Genomic DNA, 23,610 nt, shown 5'->3' with positions numbered 1-23,610 from the left:
TAATTAGCACCGTTGAGTTGTCTCCACCCACACAATTCCACTTTATGGCCGAAGGCTGTGGCTAGCTCTTATCGCCAAATCAATGCACATGCATGTGTTGTGCGACAAGAGATTTTCCCATCTTCCTATTCGCATATCCGTATCTTTCGCCCACGTTGCCGAGCGTATACCCCTGATTTTCAGGTAGCGACCCAGTTTTATGTCCTTAGATCCCTGTACGGCCGAGCCAAATTCTGAAACACGCCATGCCATGTACCCGCTGAGGCGTGATTGGTTGAATGTGCGAAATTCCTGAGGTGTCCAACGGAATCCAAATAAAGAAGCCTCTCCGATTTGGACGGACGAAACCGTTGCAAGCCAAATCAAGATTGTATGTTTATGCTTAATCGTTGATGTGCGTATGCTCCGGCAGGGCGTGGTAGGGTGTCGTTCATGTGTAGAAGCGGTGATAGCAAACTACGTATGCAATCTGGATTCGCGATGCGCTTTGTGATTGGATTGATTTACGACTGTGTGGATATGTCGATCGTCATAGGTGCGAAGACGTCTCTGGCGTGACGAGGGCAAAGATAATACTTTTTGGCCGTTTATTCATAGCGCTGCAACGCGACATCCTTGCTCTTATCGATGACTTGTAACCCACGCGTTCTATTAGCGGACCTGTTGTTTAAGCAGCTCGTGTTCTCTCGTGTTTGCGCATTGTTTCGGTACATTGAGTCGTGTGTAGTTGGCCGCGGACCAAACCGCTGGAGATGACTGTTAGCACTGCTCCATGTTCCACCAGTACGGCCATACCATCAGGCCTTTTATCGATTACGCTTCCTTTCTTCAATTACAGGTTTGCTCTGTGAGTCTCGCAACTCGATATGTCAAGGGAGCTTCACAAAGCACTGTCGCGTTCTTGTCCTTGACAACTCAGGCATTTTCAGTCTGCCCTTACCCTTTTCTCCTTCTCTTGTGTCCAAGCATGGCAGTAAATGTCACTGTGACTGGCTGTTTGAAATCGATTGTTAATGGAATAGTTGTAGTGTGTAGTAGTAATGGGTGTGCGACAAGTGGACGAGACGTGTCATCTAAACCGAGCCAGGCGCCATGGCATCGTGACACCGTTAAAGGGCCGAGATTATCAACATGTAGTCACCCTCTTCCGTGTTGAGGGTCCAACTGTCCAACTTCACGGTCATGGCACGGGAAGACGTAAGCTCCCAGGATGCTGCGCTGAGAAAACAAAAGCAACTTGGTGAGAGCAGCTCGGCTGATAAGATAAGAAGTATGTCGTCATCGTGCTACTGAACATCCCCCAGCTTCGAGCTGTTACACTTAGATCTGGCAAGTTGGAAAAGAGACACACCTACCTGGAGATATCTTCGTCCTGAGTATCTCAAAAACCACATGTTCATACTACACTATAGCTAGTTGTGCAGTCTTCCACAGCATGGCGCCTTCAGATCTGTAGTAGATTTGGCTCCCGACACGATCCGGCGGTTAGCCATTGAGCGGGAAATCTACAAGCCCCCCCTCTCCAAAAACAACTAAGCGCGATCGCATCGAATCTACAATTTGCACGATCATCTCGCTTCGATCGGATTATGCGGGGAACAACCCCTCTATACGGTTGCTGGCTTACAACCACGCACGAGTAACACCAATGGAGTCAATGGAGCTCTCATCATGACGTCGCGGAGCATGCATGTTTAACCAGGAATCAGTTCTCAACAAGCATGATTTAAAAAGGACGGGTGGAGGAGGTGGTGTTTGAGAATTGAATTTAACTAGTTGAGCTTTGTACACCGCGGCTTCCAAAGTGTGCATACTGATTCAAACCTTTTGATTGAACAAGCCAACATGCCTTCTATGAACTCTACCGTATGTATTTCACGCCGAGAAAAGCCAAAAAGGATATATACACAGTCCAGGAAACGAAAAACAAAAGGTCTGACAAATAGTGCCTAGGTCTTCCACGCATATGCGTACGGCACTGCATTCTGGTACGGCCTGCGTGGCTTGTGTCGTGTATACGACCCCATAATGGTCATCGGTTGTACGTACACACAAACCCCTTTCAACCAGAATATCTCTCCTACTCCACACCCAAACTAACAATACTTTCCAAGGGTTCCGCCCCCCCTCGCAACTGAACCTCGCGCCCAACGACCTCGAAACATACAACGTGCGCAATGACGGCTGGTGCCTTATTACACTCGCTCTGGTCCTTATTTCCCTCACCAACGCTGTACCGTTTACTTCGGAGTCGGCGAAGAAGTTTTCGTCGGTGCCGTATGCCAAAGCTATTGTCGCGGCGACTATCTTTCACCACGTCGCGACGGGTATCGGCGCGTACCAGCATTATAAGTTGCCGAGCCATTACAACACCAGTATGGGCATTGGCGTTTGGGGCAACGTTTGGTTGTCGCTTACGGGTTTGTTTACGCTGGCTTTGCTGCAGAGCGATGCGGGAGACATGTATGTTGAACAGGTTGCGCAGAAAGTGAAATAAAGTGGGTGTGATGCTTTTTTTTTGGCAGTTTGGGCTATCTGTTCTCTGGGCGATTCCTAAACTTGGGAAAAGGCGGTAGAGTTAAAGTTGATGATTGATAGCGAGAGTGGGACTTTAATGAGTACAAGTTTCCACTAGGGCTGGGGAGAAGAAGAATAAGAGAGCACAAGATCTACTGGCTAGTTGCTAGTAACATATGTAGAATGAATTGCATGCTCAAATGTAACATGTTGAAATTGGTGTCAAGGAAAAAACATATCTGCACATCATCTCCTCTCTCTCTTACCTCCCTACGCATCATCTTCCCTCACTCCATCCTCACATGTACCGAGGCCACCCTCCACATCCCGATGCATACCCCCTGAAATTCCAACCCTGCCTCTTCATACTACAAGGTGTACAATACCCATCATGAACTTGATACAGCATCTGCAGCCGACACCTCGCCGACTGGCGATACGGCACGACGCCCGCCTGCCCGAGATAATACGGCTCATTAATCCGGTTCAGCGCCCTGCGCACGTCGCGACATGGCTTGACTTGGATGTACTCGTGGTGATTGCAGCGTAACCAGTGTCTGTGGATGTCTTTGCACATTGTTTCTTCTTTCTTCCTGGCTCCAACTTCGAATCGGGATGTTTCGATTTTTCAAATAAAAAACTCAAACTGTCTGAGATTTTCCGGTGAATGGGGGAATTTGATATATGTTCGGCTTTTGGGAATAGCAAAGAGGGGGGGGGGGGGGGGGGATTTAGATATTGTCTGGTGTTTTGGTACTTTTTTTTTCTTTGTCCATTTATATAGCATGGGTCTTCAGGAGAGAGCAATGGAGCGATTGTTCGGGGAAATGGTCTTGCATGGCTGTGTGGCAGTACCGGTGCAAATTCGTTGGTCGAGATAAAGGCCGCCAGTCCAATCGATAGTATCATGTTATCTCTCCATATCTTAAAGAACAGGGTTTATATCTCGTACGCTGAGCTCCATGTCTAGACGGTGGGCTGTATACGTACTGAGCAGTGTATGGCTTTGCGGATCATATCCGTTACTTGATTATCGCAATAGTGGCTTAGAATATATAACGCAAACGTATCTCTGCAACGTCGAGACACGTAAGGATGAGGCTTGAGGCTGTATTTTGGGATGCGGGAACAATTTTACTCAGCCACTTGCTGGAAAGCGAATCAAATAGGGTCAGATGTTCCACAAGTGCGGGTAGCATTGTGGAAGTAAGGCCGGCCAGGCTTACTTAGGTTGATGTCCCGGAAATTGGGTTTTGGTGAACGGTAATCTTTCCCACCGGTACAGTAGGCGACGTTGTCCCGGTACCCCGTTCCAGTTGACTGCCTTCCCGCTGGGCTAGGAATGTTGGTGTTGGAAGTCACATATGTGACGACGAATGTTTGCTCCCGGAGACTAATCGTGCAGTACTGATAACGTGGCCGGCTCCCGGGATACGCTCCGATGGGTCAGAATGAGAAAATCAGCATAGCAGTATGATGGTAGCCGGTGATCGTTTGCCTCGAAGGGGTTTTCAGTTGGGTACTGAATGTCGTACTGGCACCTTTTCTAGTAGCGTACAAACAGGAAGGATCCGGAACACAAAAGATTTATTAATGTGAGATATGAACCTGATCACTAGCAGTGAGTGATTTCATGGACATTGTATTTTTCGGGGTTCACAGTTCCGATGTCCGGAGATACCTCCTATCAGACACTGGCAGTCCTATGGGTTGTCAGAGGGTCAAGTTTGAAGTGGGTTTAAGTAGTATACTATTGATTGTAGAAGCTACCACATATTTTCACAGCTGTTGTACCACAGATCTAAGATCCATAAATCATTCAAGTTAGTCATGGCAAAAACCGGTATCGAAGAGTTTCCGCACAGCAATAGACTTATGGAGTGGTATATGTCTGGGTACGAGCGTGAATATCACTGTGAGCAACTGAGGCACATGATGAGGGACGCGGTTTTGCGGGGAATTCACCGCTCACGTCACAAAATGACAAAAGAAAAAGTGCACAGCATTCAATTTGTGTAAAAAAAATTGATTCAACTCCTTGAGGAGATCTTCATGGAATGACCATGGCGGGTATTGTTTTTCTCTAAAAATGCCAAAATCAAAAACGCCATTGGATGTATGCAAGGGGGTATCGTCCATATCCATATCCCAGAACTGAAAAAAAAGAAAACAAAAAACACACCAATGCTATTTGAAAAGTCAAAGGGAACATGATTCGCCTGTGCATTGTTGGTCGTGCGTCATCATCATCGTACTCGATTGTACCGGTGGCCTGCCACAGGAGACAAGGGTTTGGGGGAATTTACAAAGGAAAGACATGCAGACGACATGAAAAAAGGAAAGTTAGAGTCGTTGGAAACATGGATGAAGTTCATTCTCAGATCAATCCACGGAACTTGGCACCGTTCTTTTGATAGATGCTGCGAACCGACGCGGGAGGAGTAGTGACTACTGGCGCAATAGGCTGAGTGGCAGCAGGTGCGGTGACAGTGACCATGACGGTGGTTGTGACGACAAGAACGCCGTCATTGCCAGACTGGGAAGGGGTAGGCACGACACCAGGAGGGGCACTGAAGGTTGGGATCGCAACCGCAGATGTAGTTGGAATGGCGGAGCCAGTGCTGTTGGAGAAGGGTGGTCCACCAGTAGGAATAGAAGGAAGAGCAGTGCCGGTTGCAGAAGGAATATCACCACCAGAGCCGCCTCCTGAAAGAAGAGACGTAACAGGGCCCATCTCGCGCTTCAACGGCATCTCGTTGTAAAGTGCAGTTCGCGCGCTCCAGTCGCTGACAGCGGTGCTAACAGCATCCTGCTGGTCCATGGCGTATTCGGACATCTCAGCGTAGTCGAGAGCTTGCATTGCAACTTTAGGAGATGCAACGTCGACATCGATACAGGTGCTGTAATACTCGTCCTTGCCCTTGTCGAGACCTGGTGTCTTTCCAGGCAGGGAAGTCCACTGCCACACCCAGTACAAAGTGTAGGCCTTATCAAGCTCGACGTCTTCTGGGAGCTTCACGTCTGTTTCACAGTACATGACTGAGTTGGCAGGGCCGGTCTCTGGTGTGTTGGCCATGTAGGCGGGGTCGGCTGCCTTGCGTTCCATGGCGATGGGGGTCTCGTTGTTCAAGTAGCAGCGGCCATCATCGTAGTCGTTCATGGCTAGCAAGACTCCGCGCTTGTCACCACCCTGTCCATCCTGGGTCCACTGAAGGACGTCGAAAAGCTTTTCATCAGTCTTTGGCTCTTTTGTACCATAGACGTAGACGGTGCCGCCCTTTTCTGGTTTGTCGGGGTTGTTTTGTGGAAGTGTGACGTGTCCGTTCTCCTGGTAGCGGATGGCGATGAAGCCACCGGGCACAGTCTTGAGGCGTGGGTACTTCTCCGAGGATTGTTTTTGCTCTCGCTGCGTTGGCGCACAAAGCAGTTGGTTGGCGTCGATGAAGACCTTACCCTCGGTGTTGGACTCGGGCATTCGCCAGGTCATGGAGTTGTCTGTATCCTCCCCATTGGGGCCTGTCTGCCCCCTATCGACCATGCCTCGCGGATAGCCATAGGCACCCACATATTTGCCTTTGTCGTCGATGTTGCGGAGCTGTTCTCCCCAACTGTGGGAGTGGACTACGGGAAAAGCGGCGAGTGCCGCGACAATGGTTTTCCGTATAGAAGGCATTGTGATGTGTGTATATGTGTGTATGTGTGTGTGGATAAAGTTACTCGGTGATTGTGTCTCGAGAAAACAAAAGGCTTGTAGAACGAGAAAGTTCCGTGGGAAGAAATGCAGGAGTGAGATAAGTGAAGTGGAATTTGGTACGTGATGGAACAATGTGTAAGGTCATGTGCTTTGTAGACGTCTTCACCTCTGGCGCAACAATGTTGCTATTGTTCAATAAAAACCCCGTGTCGTGAAGTCCGCACAGCGTATTCCAGACAGGCAGAGCAAGGAAATAAAAGACAGGAAAAAAAATAAACAAGAGAAGTGAAGTGAAGATACAACACAGGAGGGGTGTGTGGGAAAGGATTAGGTTCGCGCAACCAAGTACCTTTATTCCAGGCGGGCAATGTGGTCAAACATGGTTCAAAATCTCCGACCCAAAGGGATAGAAGCGACCAGAGCCAATGGAGAAGGAGACGTGTGAAGGATCGAAACAAGGCGCCACCGCACGCGATGCTGCAGACAACATTCTGTGCCTGCAGCCGAAGATGTTTGGGTCTTGGGACAGCGTTTCAACGCCGACCTCCACTACTATAGCCGCCAGCCATGGGTTTACTGGTCCCACAACGCGCTGGCGGCGTAGCGCACACACCTGGCAGCATTGGGCACAGATTCTTTTTTTGCGGCGCAAGGGCCAGACTCTTGTGCTGAGATGAGTAGTTCGTCGCCAGGCGGCTACACTAGGCGTGCATCCGATACGTTAAGAGGAGTGATTAAGGTATTGGAGGGCAAGGCGAGCCGTTGATCTACAACACGAACACGGCAGCTAGCCTTTTGTCCAGTTGCCGTGCCGAATTGCGGGTCTGCCCGGGGACAAGTTGGACAGGGAAATAACCAAGGGCGTGCGAGCCGCCCGCAGCGTCAGAGAGTGCGTTGGGGGACGGATGCAGCGGCCAGGAGGGTACGACGAGAAGGACAGTGACGCGTGGGTGGCCAGCATCAAGATGGGGACTGGGCACACACAAGTGTACCGGAGCAAGGCTTGGGCGATCCGACGATAGGTGAATGCGAGCCCGATACAGCGCATCGAGAAAGATGGGATTTGGTGGCAGTGGTGGGTGGGGCGAGGTTTGGTAGCAGTGCTCAGGCTGCGTTTCAGGCCCGCTGGCTTGCGGGACTTGATTGGCTCTGCTGCTCACGCTATGCCGCAGCCTAACACGTGAGCGCGCCCGTGTGATTGGTCGGTAGCGCCCCAGCCTGCCGTGCTGCTATTTTTCTTCTTCGTTGTCGTCTTCTGTATTCTATGCGACCACTTTGACGCCCATCCATTCTCCGAGATTAGTACCCGAGATTCCACGCTCCAAGTATAGCCACTGGGCTAAGCCGGCGCGCGTGGCATCCGCTCGGCACCCCAGGTCACGCGCAACCAAGAAATGAGCAATTCCCCCCATCGTCCAAGGCCAGCCACCAAAGCCGACTTGTTATCGATAGCCACTGTTTCACGGATCAGCATCGGCACTTGGGGCCCAGGCTACCCCCCCCGGCCTGTCAGCAGAACCGGCAGATTACAGGAAGCCGTCTCGAGGCTAACCACGTCGGACTACGTCCGTAGTCTTTATTGTGTAGTGGCAACTCAAACTCGGAACGCTTGAGGATATGCGTTTCAGTGGCCGAAGAGTCGCACTCCATCCTACCAGCACCGCTGCCAAACTCAGATCCTCACATGGAGGGGGGCCCGTAATATAATATGGCATTTTGCGTATACATGGCGTTTCTTGGAGTGATTCAGAAGAAGCAACTGGCATTACGCTTGCTTTGACGCATCGTCCAGTGAGATCACCTTCTACTACCAGGCTGAATTGAGAGCAGTGAAGCAGTGACTTTGTTTTTCCTTACCCTTCTCTCGCCAGTAGTCGAGTAATCCGGTCCAAGTGCTTCTAGACTACATATGGATGCGCTAACATACTACCTGAAACGCTTTGACCCAACCAATGTCTACACCTACTGAGTCTACATGCACACTACACCACCTTAATAAAAATACCGCAGCTGAAGTCCACACATGTGCGCAAGTTTAGGGGTATGCAGAAATAGTCTGCATGAATTTGCGCAGCTGACTATCCATGTGTTGGACTTTGTGCTGTAGTGAGTTTTACCAGTTGAAGGGGTTACCAGCTGACTATCCATGTGTTGGACTTTGTCCTGTAGTGAGTTTTACCAGTTGAAGGGGCTACCATCATCTGCTACACCCAACATCTTTCTTGGCAGATTCACTGCGAGGCATTTCCTTTTGCCCCTCCCAGGTTCCAAGCTATACTTCAAAGCCACATGTTGCAGAATGGCATGACGTCTACTCAGTGAGACATTTTTGTTGTTTCAATATTGGTACGGATATCAAACCGTGAGATATGTACCATGGCGTCGTCAAGACAGACTGAGTGGAAACAGCACTTGCTATCTCAGCATTTGCCATGTTGTCAGGGGCCCGAGATAGCCGGATAAGAAATATCACTACCACAGCAGTGTAACTACGCAATAAAGCTAACATTACTTGCTCGCTGTATGTTGGAACATGTAGCTAAATAGAATTCTACTTCATGAAAACGTTTAATTCTCTACAAAGCTTGCCATACCTTGTGCAGTAATCAAGGCTGTGACCTGGATCAATGTTAGGCGTAGTTTTATCCGGCTACTGCGGTTCCTTGAGAGCCTTCTCCCCAACACCTCCCATCCCCCTAACACGGTGATTTAGCAGCAACGGAGAGAAAAGTGCCAGTGAAGTATCGGCAATCGCAAACAACATGAACAAACGAGTTCTCAACATTACATTTTGCACCTTACACCGCCCGTCCTTGTAACTCACGGTTACATCAGTCACCAACTCCCTTTCAATGAGTACATGAAGAAACAACCGCTTGCCCTACAATCCTCCCCCATTGACCTAGAAAAGTGTATCACACAACACCCTTCTGTGAACTACACAAAACCATCACATACATGAACCTCCCTGTATAAAAAAAACTTTTCTCCTCTCCCCAAAATATGATCCCTACCATACAACTCACCACTAAACTAAGAAACACGTAACAAGCAAAACATCTCAAAGGCAAAAAAAAATGGCTGTAGATCTAAACAATCCCCCAAATTGCCAGTGCAGAATTGTCCAGCAAAGCTGGCTCTGCCAATGCACCGTTGAACATTACACAGCACAGTGTCCTGGCGTGGCGCACTTTCCGCCCCGATGGATCAATTACATAGATCACCAAAGGATGTGCACTCGGTGCATGGAGCGCCTCGACAGGGCAGCAAGGGAAGCCGAAGCAAGGGATAGGAGGGGTCGGTAAATTTCATGAGCAAAAGGTTTGCTCACTGGTAGTTGATAGAAGGGAAAGACTAGGAAAGGAAGCGGGAAGGAAACATTAAAATATGAGAAGGTGGCATATATGTATGAATAGTCAGGAATAAAAAAAAAGGGGGGCGGGGCGGTTTATATACTCTCTTTTTTTCTCAATCTTCCATATCCTCATCCTCTTCGTATTCATTTTCCACCATCGCATGCTCAGCATCCTCCAAACCCGCCGTATTCCTAACTTGATCGAGCGCAAACACGGCCTCGGGCAAGCCTTCCCAGCCCACCTCCCTCTTGACACAAATGAGGCCAAACTCGCACACACCATTGAAGCCGTCATTGCGCCTGCTCTTGCCAAAAAACCCCACAACAATCTCATCCGCCGCAGGCTTGACCTCTACAAGCTGAGTGTCGCTCTGCGCATTCAACTCGCCTTTACTCTGCCCATTCGACAAATGCACACGCACCCCGTCGTCTGGGTTGACTTGCACAGACGTGATTTCCACGCTCTCGGGGAGCCGGATTTTCTGGGATGCGTGGCCGCCAAAGCGATGCCGGGATCCGTACGTGCGCATGGGGCCCCAGTGCGAGACGTGGCCGTCGGCGTACTTGACGACGCCGCCGTCCCAGAGACAGCCGACGCGCAGGTCGATCGAGACGGCGCGGTGGATGTGGCCGTCTGCGCCGCGTTCGCGGAGGAGCTGCGCCCATTCGAAATGCGAGGACGAGTCGGCGGACGAGTATGCGAGGTGTTTGCGGAGGATGATGTTGGAGCCGGGGATGCGGATGAAGGATTTGTTGGCGACAAGTTTCCATACGTTTGCTGTGCTTGTTTCGCGGCCGTTGGAGGCGAGGATGCGGAGGGGAAGGGGTTTGGTGCGGTCGAAGCGCTGGTTCAGTTCCGACTCGGTGAATTGCATGCTTGTGGGTGCGTTGTCCAGCCATTCGGCCGGCTGCTCGTGCTCTGTGTTGTTGAAGGTTATGCGCGCGATGCCGCTGTATGAGTTGATGTGGAGGATTGCGAGGCCTCCTTCTTCTTCTTCGTGCGTCACGCTCACGTCAGGCTTTGCTTTTCGGGCTGTCTCGTTGAGGATGGGGTCGGTAGGGAGTCGGAAATGGGAAAGATTGCGGAATGAGAGCGCGTCTGCTAGGTCCCAGCGTGCGTTGTTGGGTGTGTTTTCCGGGTCGACGACTGTCCCTTCTTGCTTCAAGTAGCGCGAGTATGCGGTTTGGGAGACAAAGTTCTTAACCCAATCTTGGGCGTAACCTCGCTCCATGATACCAGGGCGATGCGGCGAGCCGAATGCATGACCGACTTCGTGCATGTGAGCACCCTGACCAATTGCACAGGCTTCCCACAATGTAGTACACTGTCCGTTATCGTTGCCCACCTTTTCTCCAGGTTTACGGGTGTCGGTCAAACAGCTGGTAACTTCTTCCAGAAAGCGCGGCCAAGAGTAGGTCAAGTGGCTTCCAAACATGCCCAATGATATACCACGCGGATCGTGGCAACCAAGGGCGGCGTGTCCGAGAATAAGGCCTTTGGACATGCTGTACTGGGAGTCTAAGATTAGGCCAGCAACTACAGGCTGAGCATCAGGAACGAACGGACCCCCAGCCTCCAACAACGCTTCCTTGAAATAGTCGAAAAGGGCATTCTTATTGCGAGCTCTGCCATTCTGCTGTGCAATATTCTCGTTGCGAATTTCCCTGACTGTCTTGGAAGAGCGGATGACGTGAATCTTGGCTGTAGACCGTACAGCATCGTCCTGTGCGAGAGTTTGGCTAATGCGCGCATTGGTAAACTCGCGACTAACAGTGTCTACAATCCATTCCTCCTCCAGTCTAAAGGAGCGTCTTCCAATGCCTTGTTTCCTCATATCTTCGGCAGTCATGGCTTGCCACATGTACGCAGTCATGCGAAGCTTGGCAATAGCAGCGTCCAAGTCCGAATGTGCCGAAGACACACCAGCAGCCTTGTTAGGAGGACAATCGATGAGACACGGCGAGTCAGAAGCAACCATGATTGCGAGATGGAGAGGTGGATACTGCATCAGAGGCCAGTAATTGACGTTCGTCTCAACAGTATGTTCGATGCAGTCGTTGCAAATGTAGGCGAATTCGAGCCTATTCAATCCTGGCGAGAGCATGACCAGGGCCTTGAAATGGCCACCCGCTAGAGGCCATGTCTGCTCTGGGAAGTTTTCTGATTTGTTTGCTGCTTTGGTAGTTACGTGGATGTAACTTCCTTCAGCAGCTTCGAACCCATATGTTCCGGCGACAAGAAGGCAGCGCTAGGGAACTTGTTAGTAAGTTGAAATGCTGCAGCAACAGAAATCGCACTTGATGAATTGTCTCTCCATCTTCAAGATTGGTGATTTGAAGAGAACTTGTGATTGGTGCCATAATGATGATGGGCGGAAGCTATGTGACGAGGAGATGAAGTCAATCAAGTGGAAATATCAAAACGACGCTGAAAAGCCTGGTTGATTGATTGTGGAGGAAATGAGTGTTTCTTTTAACTTGGAGTCTTGCGTTGTCCGTCTTATAACTTTCTAGACGCTCTGGAGGAGTTGATACCCCTTGTGCCAGTATTCAGGCAACTGTCCGGATTGAGACTAGTTCCAATGATGCTGCCTGGTGTGCATGCGCTTGCGAACTTGCACCAGTCGCTATCCGGTCCGCGATCAATCCGTAACGGTTCGCAATATTAACCATCTCTTCTGATTCGACTTGCTGCCTACAATAGTGTAAGGGACATGATGGTGCTGGACATGTGCTTGGAATGAAACTATTATTCCCAGGCTGCGTCGGAGCTAGAGGTGTGGTATACGTGCACCCAGTCTCGACATTGATGTTCAGAAGGTCAGTACAGGCTATGGAGTTCATCGAGATGAACAGCTTGATGGGAGTGAAGTGGTAACCATTGATGATGATGAGCTAAGCTGCACGCGTGGCTGGAGATGCTGGAATGGCAGGATAATGTGCTTACGTCTTTAAGTGTAGTACACACCATGTACATTTGTAGGAAAGCTGTTAGTGAGCTCATCCATGTAGGTCTGAGGAGCGAATACGATATTCAAGCCTTTTGGCCTGATCGGAGTCGGCGCGATTGTTGCAGCGATCCAGACGCGTGGCGCCAGATCAGTCAGGGTCTTCGCCTATCTTGAAAATGTGGACCGTGCGCCGATCACCAGAATCTAGACACAACGGTGTTTTCGCCATCCCACAATCTCTCGTCTTGTGCAAACCGCCATCATCCAGCGTACCCACACCAAACCTAGTCCCAAGTTTACCCACAATGGCTTCTCTCTTATCATCCAACTTCAGCATGAGCATATGTGACATACGCAACTGACCTCAGCCCGTGCTATCACTTGTGTACATACGTTTCGCCCTCGATAAGACGTTGAGGGGCACTACTGTTGTTTATACCATCATACTCGCTCGCTCGCTCGCCCACCTAGAATCTCCTGAAGAGAGCACCAATCTACTCACCTGCCATTGCGCTTTGTTGTGCTGCTAATCACGTCGAAACCGCTACCATGGACACTACCGAAAGCGACTCTTCTGTCCCCGTGGCCGGTGACTCGGTCTTTAGCATTTCACGACCGTCATCCGCCTCTTCGATCCGTCCTGCCGATACGCCGAAAGACCTCCCTGCGGGCGCCCCCGTATCTCACCTATTCCAGGTTCGACACACACCGACCGCCGGCCGTGCCGTTTTCGCTACCCAAGACATCCCCGAAGGCACACTTATATGGCAGTCAACGGATCTTACGCTCTCCGTGTTGCTACGCGAGTATAGACGTGAGGTGTGCGGGCAATGTTTTGGCTACGACTATGGACGAGATCTGAGCATACGAGACAAGAGAGTGGGATTTGCCTTTTGCTCGGAAGCGTGCCAGAAAACATGGCAGGAGGAGCAGGGGGAGATTGGCATGCAGACTTGGACTGCTGTTGAGAATCTGATCCGAAAGAGGAGCAAAGAAGACAGTGACATGGTGGACGTTGACATGCCGCGGCCCAAGAAGAAGGACATTAGCAAAGCTTGGGATAATGTGGCTGGGCAGGCGGCGTTGATAAGGAGTGCAAGGGAAGCAGAGCAAGCGGGTGGTGTGGACGGCCAAGCTGGGATGGCCATTTCCAAACAGCACAAAAAGGCAGTTTCCAAGGCACTACAGGGACGTATTACCCCCGACGTGATGAGCTTCTGTGTCAGTGGCATCTTGTGGCGCCACCATCATCCTGAGCAGTGGGAACGATTGGAGGCTCTCGCAAACGACAACACGCCGTACCACAGCTCTGATGATCTGGATGCTTTCACACGGGCCTACCTGCACTTGCTTGTGATTCTGCCCGTGGCGCTCCTCCCACTGGTGACGGCGGAAACGCTTCTTACACTGTCGAAGCGCGACTCGCACAACTCGTTTGGGATTCGCTCGCTCGAGGACGAAGGCTCGGAGTTCTTCGGCTATGGGTGCTGGCCGGCTGCAAGCTACTTCAACCACTCGTGTGGACCGAACATTGAAAAGAAGCGGGAGGGGAGGGTATGGTATTTCAGGACGGGAAGAGAGATTGAGAAGGGACAGGAGCTGTGCATTACTTATTTGAGTGGAGAGGAGAGGAAGCTGAGTCGCGGACAGAGGATGCTGAGGCTGAAGAAGACGTGGGGATTTGATTGTGGGTGCGAGAGATGCGAGGCATTGTAGAATGGAGGGCGCTGGTAGAGTAGGCAGTAGTAGCGATTCGTAAGGCATATGATTTGCATCAGCAGTGGGCGTGAGCGTATTGCCAAGAGCGACATGGGCTGGTAGCTGTCAGGTGGCGAGCAGAGCAGACAGTAGCAGTAGTGCATTATTGATGATTACCAGTACAGACCCCGTGCGCGAAGGAGCTTGCTGGAGACGCCTCGTCGACTAACGGGACAGCGGAAGGCTGGTTGGGCATCGGGCCGAAAGGATATGCGCGTGAGGAACAGCCCAAGGGCTCATCTGCATCTTCCGGGCCGACACATGGGCTGCACATGGCGAGGCTGCTTGCTGGGTATCCTTGGAGGCCATTCTGTCGTGCGAGCTGCGCCACAGGCGTCAAAGGAGCATCGTGTGCAGACACAGAGGCGAGGGCGCGAGGGCGCGAGGGCGGCGATTGACGTCTTCTGAGGCGGTTCCCACTAGGCAGTGACGTAAGAGATCCGCCGCACTAAATGGACCCTGCAGACGGACTAGGACCGTTGGGTTGCGAGCAAAGTCCAAGCGGGCGAATCCATCGGGGGCGTCGAGCAACTGCAACGACGGCGGGAGATTGTGTCCCCAGCAGGCGGGCATAGGCGGGCAGGGCCAAGGGCAGACAAGGGCAGGCCAGGCCAGGCGGCGGGCTTTTCATCGTCTCTGCCTTGGTTGTCCATGCATGTGGCCGTCAGGGCCCATTGGCAGGGTCGAATTGGCATGCTAAGAGACCGTCTTGTGTTCCAAGGCCGCAGGTGAGGGCTGCATGCAGTGTGGCGTAGGCCGCCCCGTGCCTAGCGAGCTTTGTGAGCCTCTAGTCGATGGATCCGCTCAACTTCGCGGCATCCCATGGAGCTGAGAGAGGGCTGCCGGCCATTCCGCGCTGCGCCGCTATGGCTCGAGTGCATTCGCGCCGAGCATAGCGTGTGGTGAGGAAGAAGAAATATCAAGTCGTTGCCCGCATACGACACCGGGCTTATTAGATGCACCGTCTCAGCCGCCGCACTTCCTCTTGTTCCATCCGACCGATTGCCTGTCTGCCTGCGAGCGGCCAAACTGCAGTCTGACCAAACCAGATAGCCCCGCGCAAACCACTCTACCACCCCCACTACTGCCTGCGACTGCCCATCACCACCACCTGCTACACCCTACTAGCCCTACAGCACGGCACTCTACTCTACTCTAGCATCAGCCGCACCCCCAAGGCCACATCCCACCAAGCACAGCCCGTTCTGTCCACGTCCGACGGCAAACCCTTGCTCGCTCTGGGCTAGCCACAGCAGCAGCACCACCACCACCACACCCTGCGACGTCTTCGACGCGGCACGCCAAAATATCCAGACGAGCGTCATACCTCCACCCTGACCACTACCGCTGCTACCAAACGCGGCGTCACGGTACCGTATCATACAGCATTGGCTTTGGCGGAGAACAGCCACGCCCGCATCGAGATCTAGGGCTGCTCTTTCCCCGCGAAGCACATGCAGTTCCAGTCCACGCCCAGCTCTCCACGGAGCGGGCGCAAGAAGATGAGCCTGCCAGTAATCGAGGTGAGACGACTTGCTTTTTTTTCTCCCATTTTTCTTCTCTTGCTGTTCGCCCGCCCATCTGCACCCTGTCTCCTCCGTGTTTCCTCTCCGACTGCCGTAGTGGCACACACACACACACACACACACACACCCGCCCACCAGTCAGGGGCGCGACGGGCACAAGAACGCCCCATGGCCGCCTCAGGGCTGGCGCGCGTGGTTGCAGCTTGTTTGGCGATGATGTAGCCCACATCGTCATCTGGCGCACGGACGCGTTATGACGCATGTCGCTCCTACTCTCCTGCTCAGGCCTCACCTCACGCCTTCCCTCGCTCGTGCACGCCTCTCTCTTCCACCACCACCACCTTTCCCATTGTCTTTTTTCCCATTTTCTCCGCCACCAGTCTACTGCCGTGACACTACCGTCCCGCTGCATTCTTCTCCTTCTCCGTCTTTTGCTGCTGCTGCTGCTGTTGCTGTTGCTGCTACACCCGGCTATACTCGGTCGTATCAAGCCCATCTCTGCCTATATCCGTCTCCCAGCCCAAGCGACCCCGCCATCCCCAGCGGCTTTGTAATTCACTCTTGTCCACGCACACGCACACTAAACATGGCTGCCATACAGAATTTTAAGAACTTCCTGCGCCATGGCAAACAGGCCCGCCACAACGCGGAGCCCACGACAAATGTATCCAATGTCCATGCCCAGTCGCAACAGCAACGCTACAACCAGGCTCCCGAGCCCGCACATCATGGCATCTCGGAGCCCGTAATGGACCACAAGCCTCTCCAGAACAATCCTGCTCCCCATGGCGACTACTCGGTCGGCGCTGGCGCTGGCGACAACCGTCACATTGCCGCTCAAGCAGGCGACGCCGCCGCTCGTGCTGTGGCCGACAACCAGAAGAAGCAGGCGGCCGCAAAGGGCGCCGGCGTTGACCCGTCTGTACTCGAGCGCATTGTTGCAGAGGAGCGCGAGGCAAAGGGCAAGCTGCCCAGATACCCAGGCCTCGAGCGCTGGACTCTGCTCGAGAAGATGGGTGACGGTGCCTTCAGTAACGTCTACCGCGCACGAGACAACACTGGCCAATGGGACGAAGTCGCCATCAAGGTCGTTCGTAAGTTCGAGATGAACTCACAGCAGGTCAGTACTACCCAAATCTTTTGCCCCCAGACCCTTTCCCCTCCCCTACTGCCCTCTTGCCCTCCTGCCCATTTCCACAATGTCGTCATCCCTCTCCCTTACCCGATCCCGCACCGAAAGAGAAGTTGGGTGTTTTTTGGACGTTACCAACGCGAGGCCGGTGTAGGACAAGCATATACATCCGGACTTCAAAGCGCCCAAAGCAGCAGAGGTGCGATAGATTTACTTCCCTGATGCTCGACTCCCTAGCATCCTCGTTTCCCATCACGCATGGACTTTTGTGGGCAGACACTAACTGCCCTATAGAGAGCAAACATCTTGAAGGAAGTACAAATCATGCGCCAGCTCGACCACCCCAACATTGTCAAGCTCATTGACTTTTCCGAATCACGGCAATACTACTACATTGTCCTCGAGTTGTGCCCCGGCGGTGAACTGTTCCACCAAATCGTTCGCCTTACCTACTTTTCAGAGGACCTTTCTCGCCACACCATTATCCAGGTCGCCAAGGCTCTGCAATATCTGCACGAGGAGGCAGGTGTTGTACATCGGTTCGTATCCTGCTCTTACATCAATGAGATCAACCACTGACGTCATAACCAGAGACATTAAACCTGAAAACCTTCTTTTCTACCCAATTCCATTTGTCCCCACCAAAAACCCCAAGCCAAGAGGGCCTGATGATGAGGACAAGGCTGACGAGGGCGAGTTCGTCAAGGGTAAGGGTGCTGGTGGCATCGGTCTGATCAAGGTTGCCGACTTTGGCCTCAGCAAGGTCATTTGGGACACCCAGACAATGACACCTTGCGGCACTGTCGGTTACACCGCCCCTGAAATCGTCAAGGACGAGCGCTACTCCAAGAGTGTTGATATGTGGGCACTGGGTTGTGTGCTCTACACTCTTCTTTGCGGTTTCCCACCCTTCTACGACGAGTCCATCCAGACTCTTACCGAGAAGGTCGCACGTGGCCAGTACACTTTCCTTTCTCCATGGTGGGACGACATCTCCAAGTCTGCACAAGACCTGGTGTCGCATCTACTCACAGTAGACCCCGAGAAGCGTTATGACATCAACCAGTTCCTAAACCACCCATGGATACGCGAGGCAGACGAGCCTACTTACTCTGCTTACGATGCACCGCCTCTTGCAACACCTGCTGCCAAGAAGGAGCGTCTTCAGCCAGACTTTACCCACCTCGAGTCACCAGGCGCCCGTCGCATGGACTTCCGTTCGCCTGGTGCTGTCAATCTTCGAGAAGTTTTTGATGTCAGTTATGCTGTACATCGTCAAGAAGAGGAGGGAAAGAGGAAGAAGCAGTTCAAGCAGGGATACCGTGGGGCAAATGCCATCAACTCTTTGAACGCACTTGACGAGAACGAAGACGATGATGAATACACTGCCGAGTCCGTACCATACGATGCCTCGTCGCAACATCCACCAGCGAAGCTTCCCAAGTCACAAGGTGCTGACGTGTCTGGAATGGAGCAGAAGATGCGCAATACCACACTATCTGCCGCAGCGCAAGCACGTCAACAACAAGCCGCACCACAACAACGGGGCTATGGCCAACATTCTGCCGCTGTCGCAGCTGCGGCCAAGCGCCAGGTCAAGAACAAGGGTGCCTTTGAACTCAACATGGACACATCGAGTATTCTGGGCCGCCGAGCCAAGAGGGGGCCTGCGCCTAGCGGTCTAAGAAACAACATCTCTGTTGGTGGAACATGACAATCATCATCGCTCACAAAGGATTGGTGAAGATTTGGCACGCTTTTGACCATGGGGATTGTTATGAGATGTCATGATGGCATAGAGTATCTGTGTTTCTTCTTCTTGCCTTTCATTACTCAATTTCCTTTTTTGGTGTATGACCTGTCTCTGTGTGTTTCTTCTCTTTTTTTTCCACCGTTTTTTGTTGGGTCATATCCATGTAGTGCACACGTCTGTTCTCCTCTCATAGCATAGTTTGTAGTAGTCACTGTCCCTTTCATGTGCAAAAAAAGGGCCATTTAACGCGCCTTTGTGCGCTTCCTTGTTCTGGGCATGAAAGAGGGGGGGAGTGTGTTTGTGTGTTTGTGTGTGTGTGTGTGTGTGTGTGGAGGGATAGCCGTTTTATATGTATGTGGTGGATACAAGCAAGGCGCATGTCAACAATGGTCGCAAAAACCATAGTTACTTGGACAGTAGTATCAATGGAAAAATCATCAGAAATACCGAAACATGAAAACATATCGAGTGAAGTGCTCATGCTTCACAACCTCTTGACCACAACCTCTTTACTGAACAAAGGAAAAAGCTTGTATTTGCATGCTAAGTTGTGTCCCGACGGGGGAAAACAAAAGAACAACTGCTCAAGAGGAAATTAAGTGTGAGTGTAAACCAGGGACAAAGAAGAAGAAGAATTTCTTGGTGAAGAAGCCCGGCATAAAAAAAGAATCTAGACAACGGGCGTCTCTTCCCATCATACAAAATGTGCATGTATAAAGATAAGAACCTCTCCATTTAACACGTTATACTTTCTCTATCGCTTGGGCACAATCCCTGCAGCTGCGTTCATCAGGCTCAGCCCAGTACCTGACGCAACGGGCGTCATGGTGCCGGGTGTGGGCGCTCGGGAGGGAACGTTACTCCTGTTGTGTGCCATGTGTGCCTTGACCAGGTGGCCAGCGCACAGCGCACTGTTGAGCGACAGTTCACCCGCAAGCACACCGGCGGCAATGACGCGAGCGAGCTGGCGAGCATTGTCACCGGGAGAAGTTGGATGGGCGCCCCGTACGCCAAGCAGGTCGAGCATGGCGGATTGAGGCTCAAGAATGGTCCCACCACCAATGGTGCCGACTTCTATCGAAGGCATCGAAACCGAAATCTGGAGGTTGCCGTTGACACTGGTAGAAAAAATGTTAGCAAACTCGTTCACCCAGTATGAAGATGAATGAATGAAAAACTTACTTGTTCATAATGGTGATGCAGTTGGCACTTTCAACAACCTGGGCAGGGTCCTGACCAGTAGCCAAGAAGATGGCAGCAACAATGTTTGCAGCGTGCGCGTTGAATCCACCCATAGCACCCGCCATGGCTGAGCCGATAAAGTTCTTGGAAATGTTCATCTGGACAAGATCGTCGACTTCACACTTCAGGACTGATCGAACAACGGAGCCGGGAATCATGGCTTCGGCAACAACACCCTTGCCACGGCCGTCGATCCAGTTGATGGCAGCAGACTTCTTGTCGGTACAGTAGTTGCCAGAAACAGCAACCACACGCATGTCTTCAAAGCCGCAGTCATTAGCCATGACGTTGAGAGCATGCTCGACACCCTTGGAAATCATGTTCATGCCCATGGCATCGCCAGTCGTAGCCCTGAAGCGAACGTAGATGTTGGTTCCAGCAATGGCAGATTTCATCGATTGCAACCTGGCGAAGCGAGAGGTAGAGTTGAAAGCGTCCTTCATGGTCCTTTGGCCTTCTTCCGAGTCAAGCCAGATCTTGGCAGCACCTGCGCGCGCAAGGCTGTCGAATCCAATACAAGGTCCACGAGTCATGCCATCGCCAGTGATAACAGTAACGGCACCGCCACCAGCGTTGATAGCCTTTGCACCGCGCGAAGTTGAAGCGACAAGGACACCTTCAGTAGTTGCCATGGGGAGGAAGTAATTTTGACCATCGATGAGCATTGGGCCGGCAACACCAAGCGGAAGAGGGAGATAACCAACGACGTTTTCACAGCATGCGCCATGGACAAGATCGTAGTTGTAGTCCTTGTATGGCAGAAGCGAGCGTTCCAGCAGAGTTGACGTTTCTCGTGTAGCGTGTGTTCGGGAAACGAGACCGCGGCGAATCTTGACAGCGCGAGTCTTGTCGCCGAGCGTCTTCTCCAATGCGTAACCTGGGATCTTACCCCTTAGCGACATCTCAATCAGTTCCTCGTCGGTCAGTTTAGATGCCTGCTTGTCCTTGACCATTTGTTCGAGAATCTCGTAGGGGCGGTTAGGCTGGCGTTGCTGCTCTTCCGTTGGGCCTGCTGGAACCTCTGGCTGGGGTCTTGGCTGGACTTGTGTAAGTGGCTGCAGACACTTGACTTGTTCCTCTGGGCCAGGAGTACGGGGCGGGGTAGGCATGTACATGGATGGAATGCGAGGGGTTCCGGGGACAGTGGGGGCTCCGTCAAGGACTTCAGAGGGAGAAGGAGGTTCCAGTGCCTTGTGCGGCTCTTTGATTGTCCATCGAGCAGCATTGAAGAGGTAACCGTTGAGAACCACGCTCATGACGAGCGCAAGTACGATCCACTTGCTAAGGAACGGATCCTCCAGACTCTTGAGCACGCCATCGACAATGTGGGTGCTAATGTTAGTGCCAAAGGCATGGCCTGAGTCGGAAAGAGAAGGCTCTGCGTAGTGAATCGAAGGGAATTCGAGCTCGTACTTGATCGGCATGAGAACAGTAACAATGGTCGATGTTGCGGCTTCCTTTGCTTGCTCAAAGATGTGATCCAAGCCACTTCCAGCAACCTTGAAAGGATCCAGGGGAGGGGTAGAGCCAACAACAGAGACAAAGTAGGACTTGCAAGGTGCAAGACCAAACTTGAGGGTGGTAACATTAAGGATGTTCACAAGGAAAAACCCAGCGACCATAAAAATCTTAAACTTGGGGACGGTGATCTTCTTTCCAAAGACAGTCGTGCTGTTGTTGCTGACCTGCACGTCACGAGCACTAGGCCAGTCGTTGCTGCGAGCAACGCTCTCAGCGACCTTGCCGTCAATACCGTCATCTTCGAGAGCGCGGCGAAGAGCAACATGACGCTTGATTCTGTTGATCTCAAGCTTGACGGTGAGAATGGACGTGTAGAAGGTCAGAAGCATGAGGGAATCGAAGAAGAGAATCCAGGCACCTAGGAAACAGAACTGGCGTAGACCGCCTTGGATTCCAGACAAGGCGCCTGCGACGAGAACCAGAATCTCGAAGAAGTAGTCACGGACAACCTCGAAGCCAGTCTTCTTGATAGCGGTCTGCACGGCGGATTGGATTGTTACAGGCTCGCCACGCTTCTCCTCGGCTGCTCGTCGGCCGTCCAAGGATGCAGACAAGACGGCCTTTGTGAGAACAATGGGCTTCTCAAACCCGATGATGACAACTAGGAAGGGAAGCCCCTCGGAGAGAAGGATCAAGTTGATAGAGACACCGAAGTAAGTCGTCACAGCGAGGGCAAAGAGGAAGGCAAAGGCGGACTGCAGTAGAACAGCAGTAGCCAGCCAGAAGTTGGAACCCAGTCGCCTCATGGCGAGGAAGAGGGACACAAACGTCAGGTGCATGGCAAGGTATCCCATGGCCATGATGACAATATCACCAGTGTCAGCGTTCTGGAGGCCAAGTTAGCAAAAGTGCGCATTCGCCATGAGGGAGACGAAGAAACAAACATACCTTGAGTAGGTCAAGGAATGAGGTCCAAGAGTCGACGATCCAGTTGCGCATTCCTGAAGAAGCATTTCCGTGCTTGGAGGCACGCATCATCCACTTCTTCTGCTCGCGGGAACCTTCATGCGCAGGGCTCTGGGCTTGGGTGATATCCTCTGGTGCGGGGATCTCTTGCATGGCTTCGATGAATTTGGCAGCCTCGTCGTATGGCATGGCGTATGCCAGCGAGGTGTCGTGAGAAAGAGTAGAGAAGGGGCTGTATGAGCTGGGAAGGAGCTGTGCGGACACATTCTGAGGGACGGATTGTTGCGAGGGGGCCGAGTTGAGGGAGCTGGACGAAGGGAAGACGAGGGTGACGAGGGCGAGTTCCTGCGCAGGCGGGCATGTGAGCTGGTGAGGCTTGGTGAGATGCGAGTGAGTGGGACATACCTGGGCGTTGTCGGCAGCACTGCCTCTGGCGTCCGAGGCCTCCCACTGCCATGATGTTTCTTCTCCAACCCTCAGTGTCTTACTGCCCGCCAAAAGGGACTGGAAGTCGACCTTGTTGGAGATGTCCTCGATGCCGCTCTCCAAGAGCCCCTTGTCCAAGACACCGAGGTACGAGTAGCTGGCGAGGACGGCAATGGTGACAATGGTGTGGATGGGATGCGTGCATGCCCTCTTGGCTACCGAGAGCAGGACGGGGAACAGGTGACGGTCGAACCAGGTTGGGGCTGTCTTTTGCTGGTCGCCCGTCGCCTGCCAGCGGCTGGCGAGTGATCCTAGCATTGTGGGCGTCTACCACCGAGGTTGATTGAGCGTGATCGAGGCGTGGAGGGGCTCCGGGGAATCGTTCGCATATGTACAGGCACACGTACGGGCCGGTGGCTGTGCGGGGCTTATCCCCAGTGAGCGCCGATTACGAAGCAAGGCGGAGGCAATGGTTACCGTATGCGAGGTTATCTGCACAAAGCGTCTCGTGGCGTGCGTCGGAGACCGAAGCAGTTGTTTGGGAAGCGACTGCGCCCAGCCCTTTGATTATTATGTGTCTAAGCCCAGGTAGGGTCGGGAGAGCGGCGATGCGGCGAAAGAGACAGAAAAGCAACCGCAGCTCGGAAAAGAAGAAATTATTAGGGCGGAGAGAGCGAGAGGGGAGGAGGGGAAGAATGTGCTCGTGCGTAGGAAGAGTACATATGTACAGTAAGTAGGTACCACAGACGAAATGGGCTATCGGGGGGAATTGCTGGACGGCGCCCCTTGGCCAGGGTGTGCATACCCCCCGTCCCACGACTTTTTTGAC

General features: G+C 52.3%; 6 protein-coding genes across 6 annotated transcripts; 3 read left to right on the top strand and 3 right to left on the bottom strand.

Annotated features, from left to right (window-relative positions):
• Nucleotides 1-1,845: 1,845 nt before the first annotated feature.
• PSV08DRAFT_387088 (uncharacterized protein) lies at nucleotides 1,846-2,508 on the top strand (the record flags this gene model as incomplete). The annotated part of the gene is made up of 3 exons (XM_014219162.2): nucleotides 1,846-1,866; nucleotides 1,954-2,041; nucleotides 2,115-2,508. 3 exons carry the CDS (start codon nucleotides 1,846-1,848, stop codon nucleotides 2,495-2,497), a joined length of 492 nt encoding a protein of 163 aa, XP_014074637.1. The 3' UTR covers nucleotides 2,498-2,508.
• Nucleotides 2,509-4,485: 1,977 nt separating this feature from the next.
• PSV08DRAFT_219108 (uncharacterized protein) lies at nucleotides 4,486-6,345 on the bottom strand (the record flags this gene model as incomplete). The annotated part of the gene is made up of 4 exons (XM_014219163.1): nucleotides 5,238-6,345; nucleotides 4,946-5,087; nucleotides 4,700-4,789; nucleotides 4,486-4,671 (listed from the first exon to the last, which is right to left on the bottom strand). The coding sequence occupies exons 1-4, from the start codon at nucleotides 6,188-6,190 to the stop codon at nucleotides 4,486-4,488; spliced, it is 1,371 nt and encodes a 456-aa protein (XP_014074638.1). The 5' UTR covers nucleotides 6,191-6,345.
• A 3,317-nt stretch (nucleotides 6,346-9,662) lies between these two features.
• Nucleotides 9,663-11,927, bottom strand: PSV08DRAFT_198368 (putative peptidase family-domain-containing protein; the record flags this gene model as incomplete). Its single annotated transcript, XM_014219164.1, has 2 exons — nucleotides 9,663-11,815; nucleotides 11,865-11,927. The coding sequence occupies 2 exons, from the start codon at nucleotides 11,925-11,927 to the stop codon at nucleotides 9,680-9,682; spliced, it is 2,199 nt and encodes a 732-aa protein (XP_014074639.1). The 3' UTR covers nucleotides 9,663-9,679.
• Nucleotides 11,928-12,761: 834 nt separating this feature from the next.
• On the top strand, nucleotides 12,762-14,358 carry PSV08DRAFT_32846 (uncharacterized protein). Its single transcript, XM_014219165.2, has one exon. It carries the CDS (start codon nucleotides 13,067-13,069, stop codon nucleotides 14,231-14,233), a length of 1,167 nt encoding a protein of 388 aa, XP_014074640.1. The 5' UTR covers nucleotides 12,762-13,066; the 3' UTR covers nucleotides 14,234-14,358.
• Nucleotides 14,359-16,368: 2,010 nt separating this feature from the next.
• PSV08DRAFT_219100 (kinase-like domain-containing protein) lies at nucleotides 16,369-18,985 on the top strand. The gene is made up of 4 exons (XM_066092151.1): nucleotides 16,369-16,921; nucleotides 17,088-17,132; nucleotides 17,228-17,472; nucleotides 17,525-18,985. Exons 1-4 carry the CDS (start codon nucleotides 16,388-16,390, stop codon nucleotides 18,645-18,647), a joined length of 1,947 nt encoding a protein of 648 aa, XP_065949397.1. The 5' UTR covers nucleotides 16,369-16,387; the 3' UTR covers nucleotides 18,648-18,985.
• On the bottom strand, nucleotides 18,971-23,434 carry PSV08DRAFT_360468 (hydroxymethylglutaryl-coenzyme A reductase-domain-containing protein). The gene is made up of 4 exons (XM_014219167.1): nucleotides 22,761-23,434; nucleotides 22,338-22,700; nucleotides 19,869-22,276; nucleotides 18,971-19,804 (listed from the first exon to the last, which is right to left on the bottom strand). The coding sequence occupies exons 1-4, from the start codon at nucleotides 23,097-23,099 to the stop codon at nucleotides 19,441-19,443; spliced, it is 3,474 nt and encodes a 1,157-aa protein (XP_014074642.1). The 5' UTR covers nucleotides 23,100-23,434; the 3' UTR covers nucleotides 18,971-19,440.
• Nucleotides 23,435-23,610: the final 176 nt, after the last annotated feature.

The sequence above is a fragment of the Bipolaris maydis genome (genome assembly GCF_028858645.1).
Source record: "Bipolaris maydis strain C4 unplaced genomic scaffold PSV08scaffold_4, whole genome shotgun sequence".
Taxonomy (NCBI): Eukaryota; Fungi; Ascomycota; class Dothideomycetes; order Pleosporales; family Pleosporaceae; genus Bipolaris; species Bipolaris maydis.
This window is presented reverse-complemented; position numbering and strand designations above follow the sequence as displayed.